Source organism: Petromyzon marinus, chromosome 68 (assembly GCF_048934315.1).
Source record: "Petromyzon marinus isolate PM22_M1 ecotype Great Lakes invasive population chromosome 68, UKy_Petmar_22M1.pri1.0, whole genome shotgun sequence".
Taxonomy (NCBI): domain Eukaryota; kingdom Metazoa; phylum Chordata; class Hyperoartia; order Petromyzontiformes; family Petromyzontidae; genus Petromyzon; species Petromyzon marinus.
In genome coordinates, this window is record NC_133734.1 from 8104075 (window position 1) to 8118847 (window position 14773).

The window sequence follows — 14773 nt, forward strand, 5'->3', positions numbered from 1 at the left end:
TTCCATAGCCCCTCCCCTTCCATAGCCCCTCCCCTTCCCTAGCCCCTCCCCTTCCCTAGCCCCTCCCCTTCCATAGCCCCTCCCCTTCCATAGCCACTCCCCTTCCCTAGCCACTCCCCTTCCATAGCCCATCCCCTTCCATAGCCCCTCCCCTTCCCTAGACCCTCCCCTTCCCTAGACCCTCCCCTTCCATAGCCCCTCCCCTTCCCTAGCTCCTCCCCTTCCCTAGCCCCTCCCCTTCCCTAGCCCCTCGCCTTCCCTAGCCCCTCCCCTTCCATAGCCACTCCCCTCCCCTGTCGTCACCTCCCTCCCCTTCCCTCCCTCGCCCCCTCCCTCCATCGCCCTCGCCCCTCCCCCTCCATCGCCCACACCCCTCTCCCACCCACGCCCCTCCCCCACCCACGCCCCTCCCTCCATCACCCCCTCCCCCTCGATCCCTTCCCCCCCCCATCTTCCCCCCTCCCATCAACCCGACCCCCTCCCTCCATTTCCCTCTCCCCCCTCCCCCCTTGGCCCCTCCCTCCCCGTGGCCGTGGCTCAAACTCACCCCCCCTACCCACCCCCCCCGTGTCTCCCTCCCCCACCCCCCAGGGGCGTCTCCCCCGTGCCCCGTGTGTCTGGCCTCCCTGTGCGGGGAGCTGGGCACCTCCCTGCCCTGCTCCCACCTCTTCCACGATTCCTGCATCAGACCCTGGCTGCAGCAGGTGGGTGGGGGGTGTGGTGGTGGGGGTGGGTGGGGGGTGTGGTGGGGGGGGGTGTGGTGGGGAGGTGGGTGGGGGGTGTGGTGGGGGGGGTGGGTAGGGGGTGTGGTGGGGAGGTGGGTGGGGGGTGTGGTGGTGGGGGGGGTGGGTGGGGGGTGTGGTGGGGGGGGGGGGTGTGGTGGGGAGGTGGGTGGGGGGTGTGGTGGGGGGGGTGGGTAGGGGGTGTGGTGGGGAGGTGGGTGGGGGGTGTGGTGGTGGGGGGGGTGGTGGGGGGTGGTGGGTGGGGGGTGTGGTGGTGGGGGGGTGGGTAGGGGGTGTGGTGGGGGGGGTGGTGTGGTGGGGGGGTGGGTGTGGTGGGGGGGTGTGGTGGGGGGTGTGGTGGGGAGGTGGTCACCGGCGTCGGCGGCGGTCCCGGAGCCCCCCCCGCGCCTCCCGTCGCGCCTGCCATTGGCGCGGTTGGCTACGTACGGTAAGAAAGAAGTCCAACGTCCGTACGTACACAGAGACCCACAGAGATACCCACAGAGATACCCACAGAGACACCCACAGAGACACTCACAGAGACACACAGAGACACTCACAGAGACACCCGCAGAGACACCCACAGAGACACTCACAGAGACACACAGAGACACTCACAGAGACACCTACAGAGACACCTACAGAGACACCCACAGAGACCCACAGAGACACTCACAGAGGCCCACAGAGACACCCACAGAGACCCACAGAGACACTCACAGAGGCCCACAGAGATCCACAGAGACCCACAGATTAGCACGGTTGGCTACGTGCAGAGTGAAATAACTTCAACATCCGTACATACACAGAGACCCATAGACAATCTCATAGACTCATAGATGCCGACAGAGACCCACAGAGATACCCAGAGAGACACCCACAGAGACCCACAGAGATACCAATAGAGGCCAACAGAGACCCACAGAGACCCACAAACACCCAGACCCACAGAGACCCACAGAGATACCCATAGATGCCTACAGAGACCCACAGATTATCACGGTTGGCTATGTACGATGCCAAAGAAGTTCAACGTCCGTACATACACAGAGACCCACAGAGAATCTCATAGACTCATAGATGCCGACAGATACCCACAGAGATACCCACAGAGACCCACAGAGACCCACAGATTAGCGGGGTTGGCTACGTACGGAGCGACCCACAGACACCCAGACCCACAGAGACACCCACAGAGACCCACAGAGACACCCACAGAGACCCACAAAGACACCCATAGAGGCCCACAGACACCTAGACCCACAGACACACCCACAGAGACCCACAGAGATACCTACAGAGGCCCACAGACACCCGCAGAGACCCACAGACACCCAGACCCACAGAGACACCCACAGAGACCCACAGAGATACCCACAGATTAGCACGGTTGGCTACGTACGGAGTTCAACATCCGTACATACACAGAGACCCATAGAGAATCTCATAGACTGACAGAGACCCACAGAGACCCACAGAGATACCCACAGAGGCCAACAGAGACCCACAGAGACCCACAGAGACCCACAGATTAGCACGGTTGGCTAGGTACAGTGAGACCCACAGACACCCAGACCCACAGAGACACCCACAGAGGCACCCACAGAGACACCCACAGAGACACCCACAGAGACACCCACAGAGACACCCACACAGACACCCACAGAGACACCCACAGAGACACCCACAGAGACACACACAGAGACACACACAGAGACACCCACAGAGACACCCACAGAGACACCCACAGAGACCCACAAACACCCAGACCCACAGAGACACCCACAGAGACACCCACAGAGACACCCACACAGACACCCACACAGACACCCACAGAGACACCCACAGAGACACCCACAGAGACACCCACAGAGACACCCACAGAGACACCCACAGAGACACCCACAGAGACACCCACAGAGACACACACAGAGACACCCACAGAGACACCCACAGAGACACCCACAGAGACACCCACAGAGACACCCACAGAGACACCCATAGAGACACCCACACAGACACCCACAGAGACACCCACACAGACACCCACAGAGACACCCACACAGACACCCACAGAGACACCCACACAGACACCCACAGAGACACCCACAGAGACACCCACAGAGACACCCACAGAGACACACACAGAGACACCCACAGAGACACCCACAGAGACACCCACAGAGACACCCACAGAGACACCCACAGAGACACCCACAGAGACACCCACAGAGACACCCACAGAGACACCCACACAGACACCCACACAGACACCCACAGAGACACCCACAGAGACACCCACACAGACACCCACAGAGACACCCACACAGACACCCACAGAGACACCCACAGAGACACCCACACAGACACCCACAGAGACACCCACAGAGACACCCACAGAGACACCCACAGAGACCCACAAACACCCAGACCCACAGAGACACCCACAGAGACACCCACAGAGACACCCACACAGACACCCACAGAGACACCCACAGAGACACCCACAGAGACACCCACAGAGACACCCACAGAGACACCCACAGAGACACCCACAGAGACACCCATAGAGACACCCACACAGACACCCACACAGACACCCACAGAGACACCCACACAGACACCCACAGAGATACCCATAGAGGCTGGCAGAGACCCGCAGAGACCTACAGAGACCCACAGAGACACCCACACAGACACCCACAGAGACACCCACAGAGACACCCACAGAGACACCCACAGAGACACCCACAGAGACACACACAGAGACACCCACAGAGACACCCACAGAGACACCCACAGAGACCCACAAACACCCAGACCCACAGAGACACCCACAGAGACACCCACAGAGACACCCACACAGACACCCACACAGACACCCACAGAGACACCCACAGAGACACCCACAGAGACACCCACAGAGACACCCACAGAGACACCCACAGAGACACCCACAGAGACACACACAGAGACACCCACAGAGACACCCACAGAGACACCCACAGAGACACCCACAGAGACACCCACAGAGACACCCATAGAGACACCCACACAGACACCCACAGAGACACCCACACAGACACCCACAGAGACACCCACACAGACACCCACAGAGACACCCACAGAGACACCCACAGAGACACCCACAGAGACACCCACAGAGACACCCACACAGACACCCACAGAGACACCCACAGAGACACCCACAGAGACACCCACAGAGACACCCACAGAGACACCCACAGAGACACCCACACAGACACCCACACAGACACCCACAGAGACACCCATAGAGACACCCACACAGACACCCACAGAGACACCCACACAGACACCCACACAGACACCCACAGAGACACCCACAGAGACACCCACAGAGATACCCACAGAGACCCACAAACACGCAGACCCACAGAGACACCCACAGAGACACCCACAGAGACACCCACACAGACACCCACACAGACACCCACAGAGACACCCACAGAGACACCCACAGAGACACCCACAGAGACACCCACAGAGACACCCACAGAGACACCCACAGAGACACACACAGAGACACCCACAGAGACACCCACAGAGACACCCACAGAGACACCCACAGAGACACCCACAGAGACACCCACAGAGACACCCACACAGACACCCACAGAGACACCCACACAGACACCCACAGAGACACCCACACAGACACCCACAGAGACACCCACAGAGACACCCACAGAGACACCCACAGAGACACCCACAGAGACACCCACACAGACACCCACAGAGACACCCACAGAGACACCCACAGAGACACCCACAGAGACACCCACAGAGACACCCACACAGACACCCACAGAGACACCCACAGAGACACCCACACAGACACCCACACAGACACCCACAGAGACACCCACAGAGACACCCACAGAGACACCCACAGAGACACCCACAGAGACACCCACAGAGACACCCACACAGACACCCACAGAGACACCCACAGAGACACCCACAGAGACACCCACAGAGACACCCACAGAGACACCCACAGAGACACACACAGAGACACCCACAGAGACACCCACACAGACACCCACAGAGACACCCACAGAGACACCCACAGAGACACCCACAGAGACACCCACAGAGACACCCACAGAGACACCCACAGAGACACCCACAGAGACACCCACAGAGACACCCACAGAGACACCCATAGAGACACCCACACAGACACCCACAGAGACACCCACACAGACACCCACAGAGACACCCACACAGACACCCACAGAGACACCCACAGAGACACCCACAGAGACACCCACAGAGACACCCACAGAGACACCCACACAGACACCCACAGAGACACCCACAGAGACACCCACAGAGACACCCACAGAGACACCCACAGAGACACCCACACAGACACCCACAGAGACACCCACAGAGACACCCACAGAGACACCCACACAGACACCCACAGAGACACCCACACAGACACCCACAGAGACACCCACACAGACACCCACACAGACACCCACAGAGACACCCACAGAGACACCCACAGAGACACCCACAGAGACACCCACAGAGATACCCACAGAGACACCCACAGAGACACCCACAGAGACACCCACAGAGACACCCACAGAGACACCCACACAGACACCCACAGAGACACCCACAGAGACACCCACAGAGACACCCACAGAGACACCCACAGAGACACCCACACAGACACCCACAGAGACACCCACACAGACACCCACAGAGACACCTACAGAGACACCCACAGAGACACCCACAGAGACACCCACACAGACACCCACAGAGACACCCACAGAGACACCCACAGAGACACCTACAGAGACACCCACAGAGACACCCACAGAGACACCCACAGAGACACCCACAGAGACACCCACAGAGACACCCACAGAGACACCCACAGAGACACCCACACAGACACCCACACAGACACCCACACAGACACCCACACAGACACCCACACAGACACCCACAGAGACACACACACAGAGACACCCACAGAGACACCCACACAGACACCCACACAGACACCCACACAGACACCCACAGAGACACCCACACAGACACCCACAGAGGCACCCACAGAGACACCCACACAGACACCCACAGAGACACCCACAGAGACACCCACAGAGACCCACAAACACGCAGACCCACAGAGACACCCACAGAGACACCCACAGAGACACCCACACAGACACCCACACAGACACCCACAGAGACACCCACAGAGACACCCACAGAGACACCCACAGAGACACCCACAGAGACACCCACAGAGACACCCACAGAGACACACACAGAGACACCCACAGAGACACCCACAGAGACACCCACAGAGACACCCACAGAGACACCCACAGAGACACCCACAGAGACACCCACACAGACACCCACAGAGACACCCACACAGACACCCACAGAGACACCCACACAGACACCCACAGAGACACCCACAGAGACACCCACAGAGACACCCACAGAGACACCCACAGAGACACCCACACAGACACCCACAGAGACACCCACAGAGACACCCACAGAGACACCCACAGAGACACCCACAGAGACACCCACAGAGACACCCACACAGACACCCACAGAGACACCCACAGAGACACCCACACAGACACCCACAGAGACACCCACAGAGACACCCACAGAGACACCCACAGAGACACCCACAGAGACACCCACAGAGACACCCACACAGACACCCACAGAGACACCCACAGAGACACCCACAGAGACACCCACAGAGACACCCACAGAGACACACACAGAGACACCCACAGAGACACCCACACAGACACCCACAGAGACACCCACAGAGACACCCACAGAGACACCCACAGAGACACCCACAGAGACACCCACAGAGACACCCACAGAGACACCCACAGAGACACCCACAGAGACACCCACAGAGACACCCATAGAGACACCCACACAGACACCCACAGAGACACCCACACAGACACCCACAGAGACACCCACACAGACACCCACAGAGACACCCACAGAGACACCCACAGAGACACCCACAGAGACACCCACAGAGACACCCACACAGACACCCACAGAGACACCCACAGAGACACCCACAGAGACACCCACAGAGACACCCACAGAGACACCCACACAGACACCCACAGAGACACCCACAGAGACACCCACAGAGACACCCACACAGACACCCACAGAGACACCCACACAGACACCCACAGAGACACCCACACAGACACCCACACAGACACCCACAGAGACACCCACAGAGACACCCACAGAGACACCCACAGAGACACCCACAGAGATACCCACAGAGACACCCACGGAGACACCCACAGAGACACCCACAGAGACACCCACAGAGACACCCACACAGACACCCACAGAGACACCCACAGAGACACCCACAGAGACACCCACAGAGACACCCACAGAGACACCCACACAGACACCCACAGAGACACCCACACAGACACCCACAGAGACACCTACAGAGACACCCACAGAGACACCCACAGAGACACCCACACAGACACCCACAGAGACACCCACAGAGACACCCACAGAGACACCTACAGAGACACCCACAGAGACACCCACAGAGACACCCACAGAGACACCCACAGAGACACCCACAGAGACACCCACACAGACACCCACACAGACACCCACACAGACACCCACACAGACACCCACACAGACACCCACAGAGACACACACACAGAGACACCCACAGAGACACCCACACAGACACCCACACAGACACCCACACAGACACCCACAGAGACACCCACACAGACACCCACAGAGGCACCCACAGAGACACCCACACAGACACCCACAGAGACACCCACAGAGACACCCACAGAGACCCACAAACACCCAGACCCACAGAGACACCCACAGAGACACCCACAGAGACACCCACAGAGACACCCACAGAGACACCCACAGAGACACCCACAGAGACACCCACAGAGACACCCACAGAGACACCCACAGAGACACCCACACAGACACCCACAGAGACACCCACACAGACACCCACAGAGACACCCACACAGACACCCACAGAGACACCCACAGAGACACCCACAGAGACACCCACAGAGACACCCACAGAGACACCCACACAGACACCCACAGAGACACCCACAGAGACACCCACAGAGACACCCACAGAGACACCCACAGAGACACCCACACAGACACCCACAGAGACACCCACAGAGACACCCACAGAGACACCCACACAGACACCCACAGAGACACCCACACAGACACCCACAGAGACACCCACACAGACACCCACAGAGACACCCACAGAGACACCCACAGAGACACCCACAGAGACACCCACAGAGATACCCACAGAGACACCCACAGAGACACCCACAGAGACACCCACAGAGACACCCACAGAGACACCCACACAGACACCCACAGAGACACCCACAGAGACACCCACAGAGACACCCACAGAGACACCCACAGAGACACCCACAGAGACACCCACAGAGACACCCACACAGACACCCACAGAGACACCCACACAGACACCCACAGAGACACCTACAGAGACACCCACAGAGACACCCACAGAGACACCCACACAGACACCCACAGAGACACCCACAGAGACACCCACAGAGACACCTACAGAGACACCCACAGAGACACCCACAGAGACACCCACAGAGACACCCACAGAGACACCCACAGAGACACCCACAGAGACACCCACAGAGACACCCACACAGACACCCACACAGACACCCACACAGACACCCACACAGACACCCACAGAGACACCCACAGAGACACACACACAGAGACACCCACAGAGACACCCACACAGACACCCACACAGACACCCACACAGACACCCACAGAGACACCCATACAGACACCCACAGAGGCACCCACAGAGACACCCACACAGACACCCACAGAGACACCCACAGAGACACCCACAGAGACCCACAAACACCCAGACCCACAGAGACACCCACAGAGACACCCACAGAGACACCCACACATAGACACCCACACAGAGACACCCACATAGACACCCACAGAGACACCCACAGAGACACCCACAGAGACACCCACAGAGACACCCACACAGACACCCACACAGACACCCACAGAGACACCCACAGAGACACCCACACAGACACCCACAGAGACACCCACAGACACACACACAGAGACACCCACAGAGACACCCACAGAGACACCCACACAGACACCCACAGAGACACCCACAGAGACACCCACAGAGACACCCACACAGACACCCACAGAGACACCCACACAGACACCCACAGAGACACCCACACAGACACCCACAGAGACACCCACAGAGACACCCACAGAGACACCCACAGAGACACCCACAGAGATACCCACAGAGACACCCACAGAGACACCCACAGAGACACCCACAGAGACACCCACAGAGACACCCACACAGACACCCACAGAGACACCCACAGAGACACCCACAGAGACACCCACAGAGACACCCACAGAGACACCCACAGAGACACCCACAGAGACACCCACACAGACACCCACAGAGACACCCACACAGACACCCACAGAGACACCTACAGAGACACCCACAGAGACACCCACAGAGACACCCACACAGACACCCACAGAGACACCCACAGAGACACCCACAGAGACACCTACAGAGACACCCACAGAGACACCCACAGAGACACCCACAGAGACACCCACAGAGACACCCACAGAGACACCCACAGAGACACCCACACAGACACCCACACAGACACCCACACAGACACCCACACAGACACCCACAGAGACACCCACAGAGACACACACACAGAGACACCCACAGAGACACCCACACAGACACCCACACAGACACCCACACAGACACCCACAGAGACACCCATACAGACACCCACAGAGGCACCCACAGAGACACCCACACAGACACCCACAGAGACACCCACAGAGACACCCACAGAGACCCACAAACACCCAGACCCACAGAGACACCCACAGAGACACCCACAGAGACACCCACACATAGACACCCACACAGAGACACCCACATAGACACCCACAGAGACACCCACAGAGACACCCACAGAGACACCCACAGAGACACCCACACAGACACCCACACAGACACCCACAGAGACACCCACAGAGACACCCACACAGACACCCACAGAGACACCCACAGACACACACACAGAGACACCCACAGAGACACCCACAGAGACACCCACAGAGACACCCACACAGAGACACCCACAGAGACACCCACAGAGACACCCACACAGAGACACCCACAGAGACACCCACAGAGACACCCACAGGTTGCCTCTGACAAAGAGCGGCGCAGCTCAGTTGGCTTTAGCTGGTGCCGACCATCGACACCCGTGCCGGCCTCGCGTGCCGTTCCAGGGCATCGTGGAGTGCTGCTTGCTCGCCAGTGACGGCGCTTACCCCAAGAGCCTGTGCGGGGTGATACGGTGGGCCTCCGTCTGTGTGCTCACGATCGCGGTCTCCTTGTCCGCGTGCAGACGAATTCGTGTCCCGTCTGCCGCTACGAGCTCCCCACCGATGACCCCGAGTACGAGGCGCAGAGAAGAGAGAAGGTGAGAGGAGGGAGACACGGGGAGGTGGAGAGAGAGAGACACGGGGAGAGAGAGAGAGAGACACGGGGAGGAGAGAGACACGGGGAGGTGGAGAGAGACACGGGGAGGTGGAGAGAGACACGGGGAGAGAGAGACACGGGGAGGTGGAGAGAGAGAGACACGGGGAGAGAGAGAGACACGGGGAGGAGAGAGACACGGGGAGGTGGAGAGAGAGAGACACGGGGAGAGAGAGAGACACGGGGAGAGAGAGACACGGGGAGAGAGAGAGATAAGGGGAGAGAGAGAGAGACACGGGGAGAGAGAGAGACACGGGGAGAGAGAGACACGGGGAGAGAGACATGGGGAGAGAGAGACACGGGTAGAGAGAGAGACATGGGGAGAGAGAGAGACGGGGAGAGAGAGAGAGAGACACGGGGAGGAGAGAGACACGGGGAGGTGGAGAGAGACACGGGGAGAGAGAGACACGGGGAGGAGGGAGAGACACGGGGAGAGAGAGAGACACGGGGAGAGAGAGAGAGACATGGGGAGAGAGAGACACGGGTAGAGAGAGAGACATGAGGAGGAGAGAGACACGGGGAGAGAGAGACACGGGGAGAGAGACACGGGGAGAGAGAGACACGGGGAGAGAGAGACACGGGGAGAGAGAGACACGGGGAGAGAGAGACACGGGGAGAGAGAGACACGGGGAGAGAGAGACACAGGGAGAGAGAGACACGGGGAGAGAGAGACACGGGGAGAGAGAGACACGGGGAGAGAGAGACATGGGGAGGAGGAGAGAGACACGGGGAGAGAGAGACACGGGGAGAGAGAGACACGGGGAGAGAGAGACACGGGGAGAGAGAGACACGGGAAGAGAGAGACACGGGGAGAGAGAGACACGGGGAGAGAGAGACATGGGGAGAGAGAGACACGGGGAGAGAGACACGGGGAGAGATAGACACGGGGAGAGAGAGACACGGGGAGAGAGAGACACGGGGAGGAGGAGAGAGACACGGGGAGAGAGAGACACGGGGAGAGAGAGACACGGGGGGAGAGACACGGGGAGAGAGACACGGAGAGAGAGACACGGAGAGAGAGAGAGACACGGGGAGAGAGACACGGGGAGGAGGAGGAGAGAGACGGGGGGGGGGGGAGTGGGAGGAAATCGATTTTGCAGAAGGGTGGAGGTATGGACGTGCAAGAAAGAGGCTGAGATACACTGGGTCCATCTTGTGGCGTAACTTGACCTATTGACCCATTGACCTGAGTCCCCCATGACCCCACCGCAGGAGGCGGAGAAGGAGCGGTTGCACCGCGTCCAGGTCCTGCACGACTCCATGTTCGCTTGACTCCACGCCCCACGTGGACACCGCCGCCGCCTTGCAGAGCGAGCGAGGGGAAGCCCTATCAACCTCCTCACACCACCACCACCTACACCACAACCACCACCACAACCAGCACCACCACAACCAGCACCACCACCATCACCACCATCTCTACCACGACCAGCACCACCACAACCACCACCACCACCACAACCAGCACCACCATCACCACCACAACAACCAGCACCACCACCACAACAACCAGCACCACCACCACAACAACCAGCACCACCACCACAACAACCAGCACCACCACCATCACCACAACCAGCACCACCACCACCACAACAACCAGCACCACCACCATCACCACCATCTCTACCACGACCAGCACCACCACAACCACCACCACCACCACAACCAGCACCACCATCACCACCACAACAACCAGCACCACCACCACAACAACCAGCACCACCACCACAACAACCAGCACCACCACCACAACAACCAGCACCACCACCATCACCACAACCAGCACCACCACCACCATCTCTACCACCACCACAACCATCACCACCACCACAACAACCACCACCACCATCTCTACCACCACCACCATCACCATCTCTACCACCACCACCATCTCTACCATCACCACCAGCACCACCACCAGCACCACCATCTCTACCACCACCACCACAACCACCACCACCACCATAACCAGCACCACCACCACGACCAGCACCATCACCAGCACCACCACCTCCACGACAATCACCATCACCACCACATCCACCACAACCACCACCACCACGACTATCACCACCACCACGACTATCACCATCACCACCATCACCACCATCACCACCACAACCATCACCATCACAAGCACCACCATCACCATCATCACCACCACCTCGACCACGACCATCACCACCAGCACCTCCACGACCATCACCAGCACCACCACCAGCACCACCACAACCATCACCACCACCTCCACGACCATCGCCATCATCATCACCACCACCACGACCATCACCTTCACCAGCACCACCACCACGACAATCACCACCACCACCACCACCACGACCATCATCAGCACCACCACCACGACCATCAGCACCACCACGACATCACAACCAGCACCACCTCCACGATCATCACAAACACCACCACCAGCACCATGACAATCACCACCACCACCAGCACCACCAGCACCACCATCACCAGCACCACCTCCACGACCACGACCACCACCACCACCACCACGATGACCAACTTCACCACCACCACCAGCACCACCTCCGTGTAACACGTAGACTTGTACGACCAACAACGATCTGCAATAAAGGTTTGTGTTTGGGGTTAAATCGCGTAAATATTACAGAAAAAAAGTGTCGTTAAATCTACCACCGCCCGGCACAGCCAATCAAGAGTAAGGTTTTGCCAGATAAACTAAAACGTGCCAATTAATGACTGGTGCAGCGGAGAGTAAACCCACAATATCTACAACTCGAGTGCTGTGGTTATTGCAAAAGCGGCCTCGCCAGGTGATTAGCGAGGATTGCGAAGACGTCTTCCTGTTTCTGTTCTTAAATCGAGGTAAAGGTGATGTCACCGCTATACCTCCGCCACCACGACCGCCATCGCCACTGTTATCGATTCAATGAATAATGACAGCCAACTCGTGCCTTGAGATCGGCAGCCATGTTCGAACGAGCAGTGACATCGTCGTGACGTCGTAATGACGTCGTAATGACGTCATGCCGCAACAATGACGCGTTACCCGTACCACGTGACTCCCCCAACATCTCCCCCCCCACCCCCCCCTTTTAAGAAATAACGGCAAAAACGAACGATTTGAATTCAAACGGCCGCTAAAATAACGCGCGGCAATTTGCATTCAAAGAACAATTTGGATCGCTTCTGCTCGCGATGTCGAATCGAGGAATCGCTCGACATTTAAACTGGAACACAGGAAATCAAACAACCGCCCCTGGATCGGAAGCTTTCGCGAATGCGAGGATCCGCACTCTTTGGTTGCGTTCGGTAGAGTCGCGTAGTAGTAGCGGTAGTAGGCGACTTTACCGAATAGAACCAAAGAGTACAAACAATCGCTGTCCATCCACCCGCCCGCCCGCCCGCCTTGACCATCCGGCGTGGGAATCCGAGCTTCCTCCGGGCGCTTTGGCAGTCGCCCACTGTCGGGGGGGGGGTGGGTAGGTGGGTGGGTGGGTAGGTGGGATATAAACTCGGCCACGTCCGCGACGATGCACCTGCCAGCATCTCTCTCCAGAGTTGGCGTACTTTGGCGGGTCCTTGCGATCACCGATTGGCGTGGTTGCTTGCCTCCAAGCCGCTGTTTATCAGGCACCGTGCGCTAGGCCAATCTCTCTGCTCTCCCCCCCCGCCCGCCCCCGGAGGAACCGCAAGGAGCGGTCCCTCCGAATCTCGCCGCTACGCCCGAGCGCAACGTTCGCCCCCGTTCTAGATCGGAAGCTTTCGCGAATGCGAGGATCCGCACTCTTTGGTTCTATTCGGTAAAGTCGCGTAGTAGCAGTAGGTGACAAAATAAAATAACAAAAATCACGACGTTTCGGCCACAACACAAGCGGCCTTCGTCAGGTCGAAGGGACCGGACCTGTCCGGGGGACGGCGTTGGGAGTGAAGAAAGCCAAGCCCAGGTCGTGTACCTTTGAGCCGTGTGGGAGTAATTAAGGTGCCTTGACAAAGGAATTAGCATAAGGCGATGGGCATTACCTTGTGGTCGTGGTATCTTTTGAGGAAGGTCAGCGTCTCGATGAGCTGCGACTTCTCGTCCCGTTGTCTGTTGAAAGCTCTAACAGACAGGTGGAAACCCTCCCCCGTAGAGGCTATCAATTCTAGATTTTATTTTTTCACCTACTACGTGACTTTACCGAATAGAACCAAAGAGTGTGGATCCTTGCAGTCACGAATGAGGAAGGTCAGCGTCTCGATGAGCTGCGACTTCTCGCCCCGTTGTCTGTTGACATGTGAAAACCCTCCCCCGTAGAGGTCATCAATTCTA

General features: G+C 58.5%; 2 protein-coding genes across 4 annotated transcripts in view; one reads left to right on the forward strand and one right to left on the reverse strand.

Moving 5' to 3' along the window:
• Positions 1-13236, forward strand: part of RNF181 (ring finger protein 181) — a 28023-nt gene extending 14787 nt beyond the window's left edge. For all 3 annotated transcript variants that reach the window (XM_076054900.1, XM_076054901.1, XM_076054899.1), the window contains 3 exons: positions 592-704; positions 10340-10414; positions 11683-13236. In XM_076054900.1, the coding sequence (XP_075911015.1) occupies positions 592-704; positions 10340-10414; positions 11683-11742 (248 nt within the window). In that variant the 3' untranslated portion in view covers positions 11743-13236. The remainder of the gene's footprint in view (positions 1-591; positions 705-10339; positions 10415-11682) is intronic.
• Positions 11734-12841, reverse strand: LOC142906647 (uncharacterized). The gene is made up of 2 exons (XM_076054898.1): positions 11858-12841; positions 11734-11824 (listed from the first exon to the last, which is right to left on the reverse strand). Exons 1-2 carry the CDS (start codon positions 12839-12841, stop codon positions 11810-11812), a joined length of 999 nt encoding a protein of 332 aa, XP_075911013.1. The 3' UTR covers positions 11734-11809.
• Positions 13237-14773: the final 1537 nt, after the last annotated feature.

Coding starts and splice junctions, on each gene's coding strand:
- LOC142906647 (XM_076054898.1), bottom strand. CDS start 12,841: ATGGTCGTGGTGGTGGTGCTGATGATGGTCGTGGTGGTGGTGGTGGTG.